At 45.4% G+C, this 18898-nt stretch overlaps 2 protein-coding genes across 5 annotated transcripts; one reads left to right on the top strand and one right to left on the bottom strand.

Moving 5' to 3' along the window:
* The first annotated feature begins 923 nt into the window (after nucleotides 1–923).
* PPP1R14D (protein phosphatase 1 regulatory inhibitor subunit 14D) lies at nucleotides 924–12975 on the top strand. 2 transcript variants are annotated; one of them, XM_003756017.3, is made up of 4 exons: nucleotides 924–1289; nucleotides 11125–11208; nucleotides 11514–11546; nucleotides 12356–12975. In XM_003756017.3, exons 1-4 carry the CDS (start codon nucleotides 1026–1028, stop codon nucleotides 12419–12421), a joined length of 447 nt encoding a protein of 148 aa, XP_003756065.1. In that variant the 5' UTR covers nucleotides 924–1025; the 3' UTR covers nucleotides 12422–12975. The 2 variants fall into 2 exon arrangements, 1 of the variants encoding a protein (XP_003756065.1); XR_004231954.1 differs by lacking the exon at nucleotides 924–1289 and adding an exon at nucleotides 6826–6965 and having other exon boundaries at nucleotides 12356–12971.
* On the bottom strand, nucleotides 11972–18825 carry ZFYVE19 (zinc finger FYVE-type containing 19). 3 transcript variants are annotated; one of them, XR_004231953.1, is made up of 12 exons: nucleotides 18650–18825; nucleotides 17929–18050; nucleotides 17662–17715; nucleotides 17047–17202; nucleotides 16567–16712; nucleotides 16030–16144; nucleotides 15706–15915; nucleotides 14719–14792; nucleotides 14319–14402; nucleotides 13926–14056; nucleotides 13686–13815; nucleotides 11972–12292 (listed from the first exon to the last, which is right to left on the bottom strand). XR_004231953.1 is itself a non-coding variant. In XM_012546070.3 (11 exons), the coding sequence occupies exons 1-11, from the start codon at nucleotides 18701–18703 to the stop codon at nucleotides 13737–13739; spliced, it is 1200 nt and encodes a 399-aa protein (XP_012401524.2). In that variant the 3' UTR covers nucleotides 13038–13736. The 3 variants fall into 3 exon arrangements, 2 of the variants coding, with proteins under 2 accessions (XP_012401524.2, XP_031807960.1); XM_012546070.3 differs by lacking the exon at nucleotides 11972–12292 and having other exon boundaries at nucleotides 13038–13815; nucleotides 17047–17177; nucleotides 18650–18703; XM_031952100.1 differs by lacking the exon at nucleotides 11972–12292 and having other exon boundaries at nucleotides 13039–13815.
* Nucleotides 18826–18898: the final 73 nt, after the last annotated feature.

Below are 18898 nucleotides of genomic sequence, written 5' to 3'. Positions count from 1 at the left end.
GGTGATGGCCGGATCAAGATTATAACTATCTTTGGGTGTGGTTGACACCCAAAGTGTCAGCAGAGAAGTAGGTTGAGGAACTAGATCAGGATATTTGATATGAATATTGAATTGGCTTAATATGAGAACAGGAGAAGAGGAGAGAAAATTTTTAACCCGATGATAATGAAATCATTGAGGAAGGAAGGGGAAGGTCTATAAACAGCAGCAACCCAGATTTTGATTGGGTGATAGATATAAAAAGCATGAACCTCAAAGGTGGAGACATTACTGAGTGATGGAAAGAGGGGCAGAGTTTGGAAGTGGCAATGGGGAACAGGGTATATTTCAATTCTTCTACTTCAACCAGTGAGCCAAAATGAAGAAATTGCCTTTGCCAAGACATAACAACACTGCCTCTGTTATAAGATTACAAGTTAGTTATTAAAGTTAAATCACTTATCCAGGGTCACCTAGCCTTTAGATGTCAGAAGGAAAACTTGAACCCAGATTTTCCTGACTTAGAACCTCTATTCAGTGTGTCACACTGTCTCTCATAATCATAAATGCACTTAAAGTCTTTGTCCACCTGAATTGATTTTGCTCTTGCCTCTGCTCATTGACTCAGCTCAGACCCAAACCCCACTCTAACATCCAGCTCTGGTTCAGCTCGAGCCCTGTCCAGTGGATTGTAGAGCCCTCAGCTCAGAAGCTAAATTGCTTCTATTTGCCTGGGCTGCTGACATGGAACTTTGCTTCTCCCAGGATCCCGAGGCTGCTTGCTCTTTGTACCCTCTGCAATTATTTTCACTTACATCCCGGCACAATAAACTAATCTCTGAAACAGCACCTATTGGAGGGCAGGAGCTAGGAGGCTGGCATTTGGAGCTCCCTGGGAAAACTCCAGTGGATCTGTCCTTTGGCCCCTCCCAGCACCTAAGAGCAGTCTCTCAGCCCCTTCCTTCCTTCCTCCTGGTCTTCTTTAATCCTATCTTGGTCAGTGCCAGAGCAGTTTTTCCCAGCTCCTTGCCTACGCCTGGACATCCATGCTTTCCTCAAGACCTTCTCCCTCTGGCTCAGTGCCCAACGGGAATCCAGAGAGCCACAGTAAGCAGGTGCAGTGGGCTTCTGTCATTGAAAGTAAAACGTCCAAGGAAGGGCACTCAAAATCCCAGCTGGATTCTTCCAAAGCCCCAGGCCCAAAGAGCCGGAAACCAAGCCGTCTGACAATGAAGTATGACCGGGGACAGCTACAGATGTGGCTAGAGACAGAGGAATGGATGGATTCCCAGCTCCAGGAGCTGTACCAGGTGTGGACAAATGGGGATTTGGGGATGACTGGGAAAAGCAAAGGGGTTGGCTGGAGGAACGGAACGGACATAGATAAAAGAGTTGGAGATCAGAAAGGCTGAAGGGACAGGGCCACAAGCAGGTATAAAAGCTTTCTCTTTCAAAAAATGGGACTTATATCAAGGGGCTGCTCCTCAGAGAGAAAAATGTCCTTAGCAGCATGGGATAAAGGAAAGAGCATTGAGAACAAGCAGGAGTAATAAAAGGAGGAGTCAAGAAATGTGGATTCTAGTTCCGGCTATAATCATCATCATCATCATCATCATCATAACTAGCATTTAGATAAGACTTCAAAGTTTGCAAAGCACTTTCTGCAGGATCTTCCAAAAATCTTAGTACACTTTTTGCTAGCTTCATTTCAATAGCTTAAAACTGCATTTCAATAGTTTTAAAAAAGACACCCCCATTTTTTCTTTCATTTGATTTTTAAAACAACATATGAAATAAGTGTCATTATTATCTTCACTTTTCAGTTGGGAAAACTGAGAAAACTCAAGCGATTTATCTAAAATCACACAGTTAGTAAATGAAGCTGGATTAAAGCTGTTTTCCTGACTTCAAATCAAGAACTCTATTATCTGTACCACCTAGGTCTCCCTCTAAGTTCTGTGGGACCTTGGGCAAGATCTCTCTGGTCTTACTTTCATCATCTATAAAATGGGGATATTAAGAAATGATTATTAAATGTTTATTCTGTGGTGAGGAGTACAGGAGGGAAAGCTAAGCGATTAAAAACAAAAGATATCAATAAAAATCTCTTTAAAATAGAAAGCTAAAAATCGTTGGCTATCTGGAGACCTTTATTCTAGTCCTGATTCTGCTAATCTCTTGATGGGAGATCTCGGAGTCTCCTTCTTGATTGTTTCATTTTCCTCATCTATAAAATCAGGGACTTGAACTAGATTGATAAATTCATCAGTGAATCAATGAACAAGTTTTTAATAAGGGATTACTATGTATTAGACCCTGTGCTAAGTACTTTGGATCCTGGGATTCAGAAGCAAAACTGAAGTTTTTCCTGAGCTCAGGGAATTTACAATCTATGGGGAAGATAACATGTAGTCAGATAAAATTATCTTAGAAATTCCTTCTAAATATGTTTAGAAGATTGCACATGTTTAACCTAATTGGATTACTTGCTGTCTAGGGGAGGAGGAGGAAAGGAGAGAGAAAATTTTGAAACACAAGGTTTTGCAAAGGTGAATGTTGAAAACTCTTTGCATGAATTTTGAAAAATAAAAGGCTATTTTAAAAAAAGATATACTTAGGACAACAAGGAAAAAAAAATCCTTCCAAGTTTTGATATTCTAGGGACCAAAGGTTGGAGGCTCACTGACTGCATGGAATTAGGGTGATTGTGTTGAATAAATATAAGTGTTTTGAAAAACACGAAGCAGTATAGATCTTACTTAATTTAATTTCATAAACATGGTCCCAAAAAAGACTGTAGCTCAGAATTGGTGCTAGTCTGTTAATCTGCACTTTCTCTCCCAACTAATTTCTAATTCTGGCTCTAGTTTTCTCTGGCGCTTCAGAGGCAGCTAGTGGCACAGTGAATGTAGGACTGGGCCGGATCAGCCTTGGAGTTCAGCCTTAATGCCTAAAACCCTAAATGACCTTAGGCAAGTCATTTAACAGCTTGCTATCTGCTTCAGTTTTCCCATCTATAAAATAGGGATAATAAAGCAGTTACCTCACAAGGTTGCTGTGACGTTCAAATGAGAAATTATTTGTAAAGTGCTTAGCATAGTTCCTGACATACTGAATGTTTAATAAATTTACTTTTCTTCTTCCTGGTCCTTTGCTTCCCAGATGGGGCAAAGATATATTTTGGTCTTCATAGGAAGCTGTCACTTTTTCTACTAAGCAGAGCTGGGCTCAAATAGATGTCCATAGACACTGTGTCTTCCGATTTATTCTTTTGCCCTTATTCTCTTTTAATTCATGGATCCAAACTTTTCCCTCCCCGAGGAAATAATGTTTTCCTCTCCCAGAGGAATGTTTTTTTTTTTTTAAAACAGATTTTTATTGATGATTTTATATATATATCACCTACATTTCCCCATGTGTCTTCACACCCAGAGCCATACTTCATAGCAATTTTTTTTAAAAGGGAAGAGGAAAAAAATTCACATTTAAAAAAAAAACCAAACCTGACATTATATGCAGTGTTCCACACCCACAGACTCCACCTGGTTAAAGGAATTAGAGCAGGTGTTTTATATTTCCTCTTTGAGACTATTTAATTTTTACAATATCACAACATTCAGGTTCAGTTGTTTTGAGCATATTTGTATGATTTACCATTAGATTGTGTAATTAGATTTATAATTAGAGATAATATTAGGAATTTGATTCAACTCACTAAGTATTTACTGAACCCATATTTTGTGCCCATGACAAGGATTATGGTAGGCTTGGGAAACAGAACAAAAATGAAGGTCACTCTGCCCTCAAGGAGCTTTCATTATTTTAAGAGAGAAAAAATAAGCATAGCCAAGAAAATGCAAAATACATATGATTGTAAGATACTTCTAAGGAGGGGAGAATGAGAGTCCTTATTGATTGGATTATCAGGAAAGGCCTCCTTCAGATGTTATCTGAACTGTGCTTTCCTGGAAGCTAGAGATTCTATAGGTGATCTCATCAGCCCTCTTGGACTCAATTATCATCTCTATGCAAATGAATTTGAAATTTACTTATCCAACCCTAACCTTTCTGCTGACTTAGTCTAGTTTTGCATCTCTAATTGCCTATTGAACACCTAGAACTCCATAATGCCTAGACTCAATTTGTCCTAAAACCCTCCCCCTGACTTCCCTATTTATTGTTCAATTGTGTCTGGGATTTTGTTGAGAGAAATATTGGAGTAGTTTGTCATTTTCTCCTGCAGCTCATTTTACAAACCGGGTTAAATGATTTGTCTAGGTTTCACACAGCTAGTAAGTCTGCGGCCAGATTTGAACTCAGAAAGATGAATTTTCCTGACTCCAGACCCAGCTCTCTATCCTCAAGCCATTAGCTACCCCTATCCTTCCATTTACCTCAGCTCAAAACCTATGTCTTCAGCTATTCTTCATTCTCTCACTCTTTCCGTCTAATCTGTTGTCAAACACAATTGATTTTACCTTCAGGTACCTTCTCTTCAATATGTTCCCTTCTCTCCTTTGACACTAGTAAGTATCCTTATGGTGCAGATCCTTTATCATCTCACCCATAGACTACTCCTAACAAGCCTGCTGCTTGTTCTGCCTGCTACAGATTTCTCCCAGTTTCATTCCATTCTTCATTCAGCCATAAAATTCATCTTCTTTAAAAATCCATGTCACCCTTCCACTACTCAATATATTCTAGTAGCTTCCTATTGCCTCCAAGATCAATAAACAATCTTTTGCTTGACATTCAAAAATCTTCAAAGAACTTCCTCTGAATTCAGATCTCTCTCTTTCTCTCTCCTTCTGTCCTTCCCTCTTTCTATTTTTCTTTTTCTGTCCCTCCCTCTTTCTATCTCTCTTTTTCTTTTTCTGTTCCTCCTCTGTCTTTTTTCTCTCTCTCTTTCTTTTTTTCATTTTTCTTTCTTTCTTTCTTTCTTTCTTCTGACTCTAAGGTCAATTACCTGAATGATGATGGCATACCTGGGTGATTGGATGGTGACCCCCTCAACAAGAGAGAAGTTAAAAAGTGGAGTGGGTTTCCCTAGGGGGAGATAATGAGTTCTAGTTGAAATACACTGAGTGAATTCAAAAGGGGGTTTGTGTAAATGCTTCTTATTATTTGGGATAGAGACTAGCAATGGAAACCTCAAATCAAATGGCACATTCTACTCTTCATCTCAACAAATTTTTAATAACTGCTATGTTCCAGGCACTTTGATAACTATCTGAACACTTTCCAGGATGGAGATAAAAAGATAAAAAACAACAACTAGTCTACACCCCTCATTTTACAAATGAGAAAACTGAGCCCAAAGAAGTAAAGTAATTTGGGGATATAAAGAAAGGCAAAAGGTAGTTCCTTGTCCTTAAGGAGACCACAATGATGGAGGGACAATATGCAAATAACTATGCACAGATGAACTATACTCAGGATTATTGGAGCAATAATCAATAAAGGAAAGGCTCTGGGGGGTTCAAGAAAGGCTTCTTGTAAAAGGTGAGATTTAAACTAGAACTTGAAGAAAGCTAGAATGCAGAAATAGAAAATTCTAGGAATGGGGAACAGACAGTGAAAATGCCCACATACTCACTGGAAATGGGTGTGACACAATAGAAGATGGGAATGGCAATGATAGATTTGAATCTGGATCTTCTGGCTTCAAACCAAGAACTATTTCCACCACACCAATCCAACGGGCAACAAAGGTACACAAGCCTGATACCAAGTAAAAAGATAAAGACAAAGGAAAGACCCAAAATGGTCCAAGAGAAGGACATTTTCAGTAGATTAGGAAAGGCTTAAAGAAAGAGGAGGCACCTGAGCTGGGCTTTGGAGGAAGATGATTGTCAGAGAGGTAGACAGAATGATGTTCAGGAGTGGGGGAATCCTTGATTGCATGGAATTGAGCAGCATCTATTAATCTAACCTGGCTGTCTAATTGACAGAATGGGTGAAAGGGAACTTGTCTGGAGCAAAGTGTGAAGGGCTTTGAATATCAGGATAATAAGTTTGTATTCTATTTTGTTCTTTTTTGATGTCAACTAGTAATGATTACTTAAGCAAAATAATGATAATAGTATTAGCTCACACTTATAGGGTAATTTTGCAAAGCATTTTATATGTATTATCTTATTTTATCCTCATAACAACCAAGGGAGGTAGGTGCTATTATTATCCCCCTTTTATAGATGAAATGTCTGAAGTGTTGGTACACTTGGTACTAGTAGGCATTGTACTGCAGGAGGAGGGTTAGAGTTTCTTTGTGACTTAGACTCTCTCTCTCTCTCTCTCTCTCTCTCTCTCTCTCTCTCTCTCTCTCTTCCTCTCTCTCCTTATGTCTCTGTCTCTCTCTCTCTCTGTGTCTTTCTGTTTCTCTGTTTCTGTCTCTCTCTGTGTGTCTCTATCTCTGTCTCTGTCTGTCTTTCTGTCTCTGTGTCTCTCTGTGTATCTGTCTCTGTGTGTCTGTCTCTGTTTCTCTGTGTGTGTCTCTCTCTCCCCCTCTTTTTGTTTCTCTCTCTATCTCTTTTTTTCCCTCTTCTTTCTTTCTCTATTTCTGTCTGCCTCTCTCTGTTCTCTTCTTCTCTAAAGAACTATTTTTTGCCATTTCAAATTCTCATATTCTTAGATCAAAATTTTCATATCATAAGCATACTCCTAGAATCAGAATAAAATGATTACTAAGAAAACTGCATTTTACCCAGCAGAAGAAAAACAACAAACAAACAAAAAGCCCAACAACTAAGTTAGGGAGGCCCAGACAAAGAGAAAAACACTCAGGTATGCTAGAATACCACTCCTAAGCACTGTCCGGAATTTGACACCAAGTTACCACGGCAACTGTCCAAAGTGCCAAGAGTTGGTGTGGCTCCCATTCTTCAGCAGGAAGGAGGACTGTAGCTGGGGAAATCCCAGCTAGCTGTTCACTGTGGACAGGGGTCAGGGCCATTATAATAGCCTGGTCCATCCCCCACTCTACTCTCGTGAGTGTTCTAATCTCCCCTTCCCCACCTGCCAGATTGGCTCCTTGAAATCATGAGCATGTGGGAGGAGTTTGGGGGTCCTTTTGTCCAACAACTGTCTTATTTTATGGGTGAGGAGAGAGGGGCCCAGAGTAGAGGAAGGTCTTGTACAAGTCTCATAATAGAAACTGGAGAAATGGGATTTGAATTCAAGGCTTCTGACTTTTGATCCATTTCTATTGCCCTCTGTACCATCCCTTTTGTCTTTGTATTCATAATACCTCGCACATAGTAGGTGTGCCTATGGATTGATCCATTACTCCCAGGCTATATTCTCACTATCTGGAAGTCACTTCTTACTTTACCTATTTATTGATTTTATATTTTGATCTCTCTCATCCTGGGCTTTCTCTGTCTTCCTAACCTAATCCATATGAATATGAGCCTGGGTTTTATGCCAGAGTCCCCAAGGGGAAAGACTCAGCATCACCATGGCTTTATTGACCTAAAACAGGACATGGGTAATAAGTCAAAGCTGAAATGGACCCCAAAGGGCATCTAAGGCACCCAACAATTTCATTTTCCAAGTCAGGAAACTGAGATCCAGAGAAACTTGAGTAACCTATAGATGCACAGGTAATAACTGCCAGGTGGAATTTGAACTCAGTTCTTCTGATTTCCTTCTGGAAAGACAAAAATACAATTCTCAGAATGTAATTGAGGGGAAGGGATACAGAAGCTAAGCAGAGATTCTAAATTTGGGGGAAGGGTTCCAGTAGTGTGGGAATTGTGCGGATTGAGTGAACCACACTGATTGTCTTCTGACTCAATTACGGATCTAGCTCAGTTCTGTTTCTATTCAATTATGGGCCTGGTCCATTTGCTGCCTTATGAGAAAACTCTGTTCAATTATGGGAATTGTGAAAAAGCTTTGTTGTATTGTTTGAACCCAACCCTGTGTGACTAGGAAGCTGGACCATCTCACCTATTGCTTAGAGACTCTTAACTAAGGACCTGAGTTATGCTGACCAGAAACCCAGTCAGATCTGAAGATTGATGTAAAGAATTCTCCATTTTCTCACAATAATTCAGCTTGAATCTTTGTTTCCTAGTTACTTCAGATTTCACCCATTACAGTAGTTAGAGTCCCCTACCTTAATTTTCTCCTCAGCTTCACCAAATAATCATTCAAACACCTTCTATGTGTTGGCTCTGGAGATATAAAGGCAAAGAATAAAACAATCCCTATTCTCATAGGCTTTACATTCTATTGAGAAGGGGAGATAATAGGCATCTATATAAGTATATGCAATGAGTTTTATTTTCTTTCTCATTTTTTTTCTGTTTGATTTGATTTTTCTTGTACAGCAAGATAATTATATAAATATGTATGCATATATTGGATTTAGCATATATTTCTACCATGTTTAACATATATGCCATCTAGGGGAGGGGATGGGAGAAGAGGAGAGAAAATTGGAACACAAGGTTTTGCAAGGATTGATATTGAAAATTACCCATGCAAATGTTTTGAAAATAAAAGGCTTTAATAAAAAAAAGAAAGAAAGAAAGAAAAAATAATAATTATATACAGTGGGGTACCTAGGTGGTGTAGTGGATAGAGTACCAGCCCTGGAGTCAGAAGGAGCTGAGTTCAAATGTGCTCAGACCTAACTAGCTATATGACCCTGGGCAAGTCACTTAACTCAGATTGCCTTCCCTTCTCCAAAAAGTAATAAGTATATGCAGAAAGATGTCTAATATGGAAATATGTTTTGCATGAATTCACACATATAATTAATACCATATTGTTTGCTTTCTCAATGGGTAGAGAAAGTGCTTGGAGGAGAGAATTGGAACTGGAAATAATTTTTTTTAAATACACAGAATAAACATATAAAATAAATACAAGAAGTTTGTTTTGGGGAGGGGACATAAAAATGGCTTTGTATAGAAGATTGCATTTGAATTACACCTTTCAGAAAGTGAGAAATTCTTTTTTTTTCCTTTTTCTTTTGCTGAGGCATTTGGGGTTAAATGGCTGGCCCAGGGTCACACAACTAGAAAGTATTAAATGTCTGAAGTCGAATTTGAACTAAGGTCCTCCTGACTTCAGGGCCAGTACCCTATCCACTGTGTCACCTAGGTGCCCCCCCCTTTTTTTTTTAAACATATTTCCACATTTATCATACTGTACCAAAAAGATCAGATCAAAAAGGAGAAAAAAGATAAGAAAAAATAAGCAAGCAAACAACAACAACAAAAGGTGAAAATACTATGTTGTGGTCCACATTCAGTCCCCATAGTCCTCTCCCTGGATGCAGATAGCTCTCCATCACAAGTCTGTTGTATGAATCGTCTCATTATCGGAAAGAGCCACGTCCATCACAATTGATCATCGTATAGTGTTGTTGCCGTGTATAATGATCTGGTTCTGGTCATTTCACTTAGCATCAATTTATGTAGGTCTCTCCAGGCCTTTCTGAAATCATACTGCTGGTCATTTCTTATAGAACAATAATAAGGAAGTGAGGAATTCTATAAATGGGAAGTGAGGAAGGGGGTGCATTCCAGAGGGTCAGTGCAAATGCATGGAGAGAAGAGATGGTATTCTAGGTAAGACCAGTTTGGTTGGAACATAGATTTCAGGATGAGCGTAATGTATAATGAGATAGAAACTATAGGTTGGAGCCAGGTTGTAAAAAACTTTGAAAGCCTAACATCCTAGAGACAATAGGAAGATTCTGGGGGTGATGGATTGGACCAAATCTATATTTAGGGAGAAAATTCCTTTGGCAGCTTTGTAGGTATTATATTGAGGGGGGCAGAAGCTTGTGGCAGGGAGACCAATGAGTAGGCTATTGTAATGGTCAAGGTGAGAAGCAATGGAGGCCAGAACTAAGGCTGGTGGCTTTAGGAATAGAAAGGATTTGGGTGTGAGAAATGTTATGGGGGTAGAAAAGGCAATATTTTTAAATATTAAAATTATTATTTATTTTTAAATTTTATTTAAAATAATTTAATTTATTATTACTTATACTAATTATTAAATTAAGTATTTAAATTACTAGTTACATATTAAAATTAAATTAAAAATAAAAATATTTAAAAATTAAAACTTTTAAAGTTTCTGAAGTAGGTAATACAATTATTATTATACCCACTTTACAAGTAATTCAATTGAGATAAATATAAATAGACAGATATATATATAGATTAGATAAATAGATAAATAGGTAGATAAGTAGAAAAATAGAGATGCATATGCATGAATAGATGAATGGATGGAGCAAGCTCTATCTGTCTAGATCCTGTCATTAAATTTCCATATAAGTGTTGATGATTTATTGCGTTGTTGATTGTCTAGACTGCAGGTGTCAAAGTGCTAATGAACCAGATTAAAATATAAATATTTAATAAAATGAATGAAAATACAATAGAATATGCTATTGTTGTTATTTAGTCTTGTCTGACTCTTCATGGTCCCATTTGGGATTTTCTTGGCAGATACACTAGAGTGGCTTGCCATTTCTTTTTCCAGCTCATTTTACAGATAAGGACCCTGAAGCAAACAGAGTGAAATGACATGGCCAGGGTCACACAGATAGTAAATATCTGAATCCACCTGATTGTCCACCATAGAACATGGATAGTACCATGATATGATTTTCGAAGTCAGTATGTAGTCATTCAGGTCCTTATGTGTAAGTTAGTGGCAAGTCACTAACCTTGTTTGCCTCAGTTTCCTCATCTGTAAAATGAGCTAGAGAAGAAAATGATCAACTTCTCTAGTATCTCTGCCAGGAAAACCCCAAATGGGGTCATGAAGACTTGGACATGACTGGAAAATGACATATAATTTTTACCCCTTTAGAGAGTCTGGTTGTTAAACATTTACCAGCACATCCCTGTATTGCTCTAAACTTTTGCTTGAGATCTTCAGTAGAAGGCCCAGGGAATGAAGTCATCACCAGACCAGAGGCTGGTCCATGTAGGCTAATAATAATGAGAGTGATGATAATAATTGGCATTTATCAATTTAAGGCTTGCAAAATGTTTTACATCCACGACCTCATTTGAGTCCAAATTTCTCAGAGGGATTGTGACTTACCTAGGGTCTCACTGCTACTAAATATAAGATCGTTGCTTTTGCTCTTATACCAATCTGATTCCATTACAGGATCAATCATTGTCCTCTGTGCCCGAATTTGACCTAGAAGACTTTGTTGAACTCTCCACAGAAGAACAGAAAACAAAACTGCAGGTGGGATCAGGAGACTCCATCCCAGATTATTTTATAGGGAAACAGGAAGTCTGTGGTAGGGCGTTGGAAGATCATTGGGAAAGGAGGAACAGACAATTAGATGGAGGCTCTTTCTGGGGGTGATCAGATTACTGGATAGAGGGCTAATTGAAGACTAGGAAAGTGCCTCAAGTTCCTTTTGAGGAAGGACTTGAAATTTTTTCCCCATGAACAATGAGTGTGAACTGGGGGAGGGTGCAGAGGCTGTAGGTTTGTGGGAAGGGTTTGCCATCTTACAGTCACTCAGTCTTCTCTCTTTTTCCTAGACAATACTCCAAGAATGTGTCAGTCCTACAGAGGTGAGTGTGTTCAGTTTGCTCAGGGAATAAGAGGAGGCCGAAGTAGGTGTCAGGTTTATTGATCAACAAGCATTTATTACGTGCTTATTGGATGTTAGGCTGGGGATACAAAGGCAAAAACAGTCCTTGCCTCAGTGAAGCTTACCTTTTAGTAGCGAGAACAAGTTATCAATAAATGGATACATATAAGACACAGATGGAGTTTGGTGGAAGGTCATCTTAGAAGGGACTGTTTTATCTTTAGCTTTTTATTTTCAAATTACATGCAGAGTTAAATTTTCAACATTCACCCTTGCAAAACCTTGCGCTTCAATTTTTTTCTCCCTTTCTTCTCTCCACCTCCTCCCCCAGACAACAAATAATCCAATGTATGTTAAACATATATATTTTCCACAATTATCATGCTGCACAAGAAAAATCAGATCAAAAAGGGAAAAATGAGAGAAAAAAAAATGTGAGCAAACCACCACAAAAGAATGAGAATGCTCTTTGGTGGCCACCCCCAGTCCCCACTGGCCTCTCTCTGGGGGCAGGCGGCTCTCTCTGTACATCACAAGGCCGCTGGCCGGCCTGGATTGCCTGGCTGCTGGAAGGGGCCATGTCCGCCAGACATGACCATTGCATAATCTTGTAGCTGTGTGCCGCGTTCTCCTGGTGAGAAGGGCCTCCGGGGGAGTCTCATCAAGTTGCTGTGGAAGGCAGATCCTTTAGCGAGGTGGATCGTGGTCAGCACCTCCCAGAGACAGCTGTAGTGGGGTGGAAGCAGACGTGAGACGTGCAAGTAACTGCAGCATCTTTTCCCTTTGCAGCCCTTTATCTCTGAGCTGCTTAGGCGCCTCAAGAAACTGCGGAGGCTCAGCCGGCCTCAGAAATGAAACCTTCCCTTCGGCCTCACCGACCTTTAGAGCCCACGGATTATGGACCCTGTAGGCCACACTCTTCCTGCCTCCCAGCACAGCCCCGGACTTTGTGGGGGGCCCGAACTCCTTCAGGATACATGGGCCAGGGAACTGGTAGGATGAGAGATGTGTGGACACTGCCTGAGGGGACATGGGAGATGTACAGCTTCAGCCTGATGGCATTGGCAGCCCAGCCCCCCGACCCCCTCTGAGATTGGACAAGGGACCCGGGTCACCACCTCTAGGGCTCCTTGGCAAGCCCCTGACTCATGTTTTGAATCTAGAAGGATAAAGCCTATGGAAAAGATATGTGTGGAGTTTTATTGGCCCAGAGGGAAATGGGATGAAATAATTATTAGCTGTTTGTAGCAAAAGTCATGGGGAGGCTAGGGTAAAGGGAGGGCAGACAGGTGGTAAAGGGCTATGTTGATGGTTGTGACAGCTTTACGATTGTTCTCTCTCTCGATCCTGCCATTTTACAGATAAGGAGACTGAGGCAGAGTTAAGTGACTTGACCTGCCGGGGGTCACACAGCTAGAAAGTGTCTGAGGCCACATTTGAATCCAGGTCTCCCTGACTTCAGGTCTCATGCTACATCTGCTGCCCCACCACCTAGTTGCCTCTGAAGGGCACTGCTAGTGCACGGACTTTGGGCCAGGATCCAAGCTGGGGCCTGGCGAAGCAATAAGAGTTAAGGGGCATGGTGGGCCTTGGCCCCAGGCTCGAGCATCCCTCCTACTCTCAGGGCCAGCGGCAGAAGCACTGAGGAAATTGAGGTGTTCCTGTCAGGCTATCTAATGCTGGTGGTGAGAAGCCGGATCCCTGCTCGGTCCGGGGCCCAGCCCTGGCCTGCTCTTGCCCCTCACCCCTGCTGCCTCAGACTCATGTTTCCTGTGGCTTGAGGGAAGACAGGACACAAGTTTTGGGGAATCAATACATTTAATTAGGGGATAATGAGGTACTGTGGATCTGGAGGGAGAATAGTTCTTTGGGCCAGGTTTAAGACTGGTGATATTAGTAGAGTAAGCATTAAAACCCTTGGTGGTCCCTGCTTCCTTCCCCTCCTCTGGCAGTGGCCCTGACTTGAACTGCCCTTCCCTGTCTCAGGAAGGAGAATCCAGCCTCCTCCTTGGGCAGCCAAGGCTGCAGAGGAGGGCTCCCCCATGCATCAGCTCCTCCCTCTGAGTAGCACCCCCAAGGAGCACCCTCTGAGGCGCAGGGAGCACTAGGAACTCCCGACCTCTGGGCCTCTTTCCCAGGCGCTGCCTTTCCAGCAAGACCCCAGCAGGAGTTAGTGCTCTCCTCTTGTGCAGGGGGGGTGGTAGACAGATGTTCGGTGCTCCTTCCGTTCAAAGGCATCGTGACCCTCCCTGTAGGCAAAAAAGGCAGTGTCAGGAGCACTAATCTGAAGAAGGCATAGTCCCTGGGCCTCCCACCTCCCAAAGGCCCTTGGCAGCCTAGTGGGGGACCCTTCCCCCACCGGAAGCAGCGTAGGCAGTAAAGGTCGCCGTCGCAACCATAGCAGCGCAGTGTGGCGTCTTCATTGCAGATGCAGCACCAGGGTAGCTCCTCCTCCGCCTCTGAGTCGGTATTGGGGGCCACAACGGGGGCCTGGAGAAAGTGGAAGGGCCAGAGATAGAGGGTTATGCCCCAAGGGACACTGGGGTGCAGACCCTTCTCAATATCAAAGATGGACAGAAGCATACAATTTAAGCCGGAAGGGACCCCTCATTTTACAGAGAAGGAAACTGAGTCCCAAATAAGTTAAATGACTCGCTCAAGTTGTTACAGCCAGCAAGCAGAAGAGTTGGGATTCCCATCCAGAGCCCCAGGCCCCCTGTACCACACTTGAGAGTCCAGTGGCCTCCCTCACCTTAGGCTGGGCCCGGGATGGAGGCCCCTGCTTAGCAGGAATGTTGAAGCCACTTGCCTCGTCTAGGGCAGCCTCTTCTGTAAGCTGCAAAGAGGAAGAGTGGGGGTTCTCAGAGCAGCCTCTTCTCTACAATCCTAAGGGTCCTCCCTGCAACCTTTGCTCAGTCCCCGCCACATGCCTCCCATCTTCCTCCCCCCTCTGGCTGCTGTTTCCCCATTGTCATTGGGGAGCATAAAACAGAACTTGGGAGTGTGCGTGGATAGAAATCGCCCCCCAGTCCTGGGGAGGGGGCATTTGTGCATTCTGGGGGCACAGGTTTGGCAGAGGGAGGGGGATGACCCAGTGAGGTAGGTGCAGGAGACAGGCAAGAAACTGGAGGTGTCGGGCAGAAAGGCCTTGCCTGCTGAAGGACTCTCTGGATGGCCTCTTCTTCATCCTCATCGCTATCAGGGAAGTGATAATTCTGCAAGGTCACTAAAAGCAAGGAGGGGGGGAAGAAATGAATACAGATTTCCCTGGGGGAACATCAACCTCCCCTCCCAGCCCAGTTTACAGTAAATAAGCACTTATTTAGTGTTATGGGCAAGGTACTGTGCTAAACCCAGGAACACAAAAAAAGGGCCTTGCCTTCAAACTCAGTCTAAGAGGGAGGCAATATGCAGCCAACTCTGTACAGATGAGACAGTGTGAAGGGGACATAATCCTCACAAGAGACCGGAGTGATGGGGAAGACGGCCCCCAGAAGTTGGGACCGAGGTTAGGGCTGGACAAGTGGGGGGGGGGGAGCATCTGAAGCTCGGGGGGACATTGGCTGAGGAGGTCAAGCTCTGGGAGTTGAAAGGTCCCGTGTGAGAAGCAGCCATGAGGCCAGAGTGGCTGAAGGGCATGGAGGAAGGCGCCTGTTTGATTCTGGAGGTCAGGGAGCCACTGCTGGCCAGATTGATTTAACGATGTCCCTTGGCAACATGGGGTCATGAGGACTGACCCTGCCCTGGCAGCTTCCCTCTCGGGCTGGGCCCCAATTAGACCAGCCTTAGGGACTGACCGGGGAAAGAGGCCGCATCCTGCCCAAGCATTTGCTCAGATGAGTGCTCTATGTTGGGCTCTAAGGAAAGCGAGAGACATAGGGAAGCTCAGAGCTGGACCCATCTGCCTGTTGGGCCCCCCAAGCCCTGGATCTGCCTTCAGGGGGCAGGTGTCAGCCAGTGCTGCCTGCCCTGGTGGGCCCTGAGCTTTGCTGACTCCTTGCTCCTTCTCAGAAGAGGGGGCAGGTGCACTTCCCCAAGTGGTACTATTCCTGCTGGGCCCCTATACTAGGCATGGTGGGTCGGGAGCAGCCCTTTATACTACAGGCCCAATCCCCATGATCCCCTGCCCAGTTCCTTACCTCCTTCGGGGTCCAGGCCCCGGAGTACAGCTAGCCGCTTGGCGAGGGCCAGGATCCTCTCCTGCCGGGTGTTCTCCTCCCTTAGCTCAGCTGCTGCCTCTGCCAGGAGCCTGCCCTTCTCTCCTTCCAGCTGCTGGTGGGCCAGCTCAGCCGGGCCAATATTCCAGCTCCTTGGACTGTCCCGGTTAAGGTCATTTTGCAGAGAGACACCTAAAGGAAGTCATGGGAAGCTAAGGAGTGAGGAGTAGAATGGTCTCTTGTCATAAAGTGATAGTTAAGTCATTCCTCTGAGAGTAGACGGGCCCAGGGATGAGGAGAGATTACCTGGCGATGGAGTTTCTTGATCACAGCTTTCATTGATCACCACCTCTGCTGCTAGCTGAGTCAAAAGGTCCTCTGCCTGTTGGGCCTGTGTCCTGGTGTCAGGAGGTTGGTGGACCTGGATCAGTGGAGAGGACCCCACTTAGGAAGGGATACCCAAAAGGCGTGGAGTTCATAGAGGGGGAGGGAATGGGGTACTAACTGCATTTGAACACAGCTCCTGTCCAGAAACAGGTACACCATCCAGGAGGCAACAGAGACCCTAGGACTCTGATAATCAACTTTGTGGCTTTAACCATGGACCTAAAGATTTGCTCTATGAATCTTTGGGTACTTCCTTCCAACCCCCATTAAGATACCCAGCCTGGCAATAGATATAATATAGAGGGGTAGTGGTAAGAATCATTATAAAGACTCCTTCAGCTTATAAAAGGTGGGCTCTATTTGAACATCTGCTGTTCTCTATCTACCTATCCTTCAACCTACCACCATGGTCAGCTGGGTAGGTCTTTGACCCCTCATGGTGGGCCACACTCTTACCGGCCGAGGAGCCTGGGAAGGGGGGACTCTGCCCTGCAGCACAGCTAGCCGGTCCTCCATCTCCTCCGTGGAAGGGATGGGGCCTCGAGGCTCATCCCGAAGAGCAGCCAGCCTTGCCTCAATCTCTGCCTGGGAAGGCACCACCTCTGACCAAAGCGCACATAAAGAAGCCACCAGTCAGGTCCCAGAATTACTTCAGTTTTAGTGTCTAGCTCTCGGTGCAGAGGCCCTTAGACGCTGGGGAACGGTTCCCCTTACCATTGCGATGATTCAGGTTTCAAAGCATCATTGATTTAGAGCTAGAAGAGACTTTAGAGGTTATTTCATCCAGCCCTCTTTTTATACAGGTGAGACACCTGACATCCCTCGCCCCAAATCAATGACAGAGCAAGTGAAAGAGATGAGTTTTGAGCCCAAAGACTCCAAATCTGCTGCTTGTTCCCTTTCTCAGCTTTCAGCTGGATCCCAAACCCCACTTACTAGGCTTGGTCCCCTGGCGGAGTTTCTCAAGTCGCTTGGCAATGACTTGGTCTTCTTGAGATAGTCCCTGTGGCCGACCTATGCCCTGGGGCACCACGAGCTTCTGCTTGGCCTCCAACGCAGCAACCCGCCTGTTGGGGTGGGGAATGAAGAGTGCTGAAAAGCAAGGGCCACAGGAGCCAGTAATTGGTGCAAGCGAAGGGATGCAAGGGAAGAGCCTACTTTCTGGGTTTCTCAAAGTAAGGAGAGACAGGTAAGGAAAGGCCGCCTCCAACTTTCAATAGGAAATTCCAAAGTCTGCATTGGAAGAGAGTTGTCACCTCAAAGGAAAATCTAGCCGGCAAGCTCTGGCTTACATTGTACCCGATCTCTCCCAGAAGGAGACTGTCTCAAAGAGGCCGGGGCTGAATGAGTACAAACTGGTGTAGGTTCTGTACCCTGATGGGCATCACAAGGCAGAATACGGGGCCTGGCAGGCTGCAGAGGAGGAACCTCTCCGCAGTGTGCTATCCTCATCTGGTCACAAGGTAGTCTCCACAGGGAGAACCCCAGCTCGGCGTGGGGGGGATTCCCTATCTTCATGCTCACCCCGGCCCTCGCCCCTCCAGCACTCACTTCTTGTAGTTCTCCGGTGGCGACCGCTTGGAGACGCTGGCCTCGGCCGGGCCTCTGCAGGGAGCAAGCTCGGAGTCACAGGAAGCCCAGGGCGGCTGTCACCCCGCGGGGCAGCCCCGCTCCGGCCCTCGCCGAGCCTTCCTGCGCTAGCCCCTCTATCACAGGCTTAGGAATTCAGGGGGGCGAGCGCGAAGGTGAGCCTTCCCCTTCCCTCTCCGCTTCCCCAGCTCACCACCGCCCCGCCGCTGGGCTGCGCTTCTCGCTCACCTGGCCAGGGCTTCGTAGCACGCCCTGCAGACCTTCTGCTGGGTCCGCTCCAGGCGCGGCACGGCTGCACTGAAGGGCAGGCAGCTGGAGCAGAAGGCGCGCCCGCAGTTCTTACAGCCACACTGCACAAAAACAGGCCCACGCTGACCCTCGGCCGGGCCTGCGGGGCCCTTCTTCCTTCCCAGGAGGCAGAACCCACGCGGCTCTGAGCGGGAAAGCGCGGGCACAGCGCGCGGGCAGCGGGGAAAGCATCCTCCTCCACCAGGGGCCTTCCCGGAGCTTAACTCTTGCCCGCTTCTCCGCGCGCTGCCCTCGGCGAGGGGCGGCGTGAAGCTCGGCCCTTCGTCCGTCCCTGGCACAGGGTGGCACAAGGAGATGCCGCCTCCTTCCGTTCTAGTCTGATGTGGTCCCTCACACACGGAGGGAGTCCTTCTTGCAGTCTAGGAGGCGCGCCGGTGCCAGGCCCGGGACCACCCCCTCCCCCTCCCCGGGGACTCAGGGAACCCCTGCTCGGGGCCAGGTTCTGGGGGCGTGGAAAGCCGCGCGGACACGCTGACCCAAAAGGTCAGGCGAGAAGGGAGAGGGCAGATAAGGGCAGCCCGCATGATGGGAGCCAAGGGGTGGGGGCCCAGGGAAGGACGGTGGGGGTGGGCCAGAGGCAGGCTGCTTGTTACAGGGGGAGGGCGCGCCGCCCCCAAGCTCTGGGGACGGCTACACTTGCCTCCTTTCGGAATAAAGTGAACTTGACCGCGCAACCATAGCACCTGCCCTCCATTTCCAGGGCAGAACAGACCGGTTCCTCGCTCCGCAGGGCAGTGCCCTTCACAGACAGACTTTTCTTAGGGCCACAAGAAGATGCGAGCGGCGAACACGCTCCTTACAACTCTCGACTCCCGGCGCCCCCAACCCTTAATAGCCCAGGAAGCCTTTGGATCGACCGGCCTCAGCCCAGCTGATCTAGAGCGATGCC

Source organism: Sarcophilus harrisii, chromosome 2, assembly GCF_902635505.1.
Source record: "Sarcophilus harrisii chromosome 2, mSarHar1.11, whole genome shotgun sequence".
Taxonomy (NCBI): Eukaryota; Metazoa; Chordata; class Mammalia; order Dasyuromorphia; family Dasyuridae; genus Sarcophilus; species Sarcophilus harrisii.
This window is presented reverse-complemented; position numbering and strand designations above follow the sequence as displayed.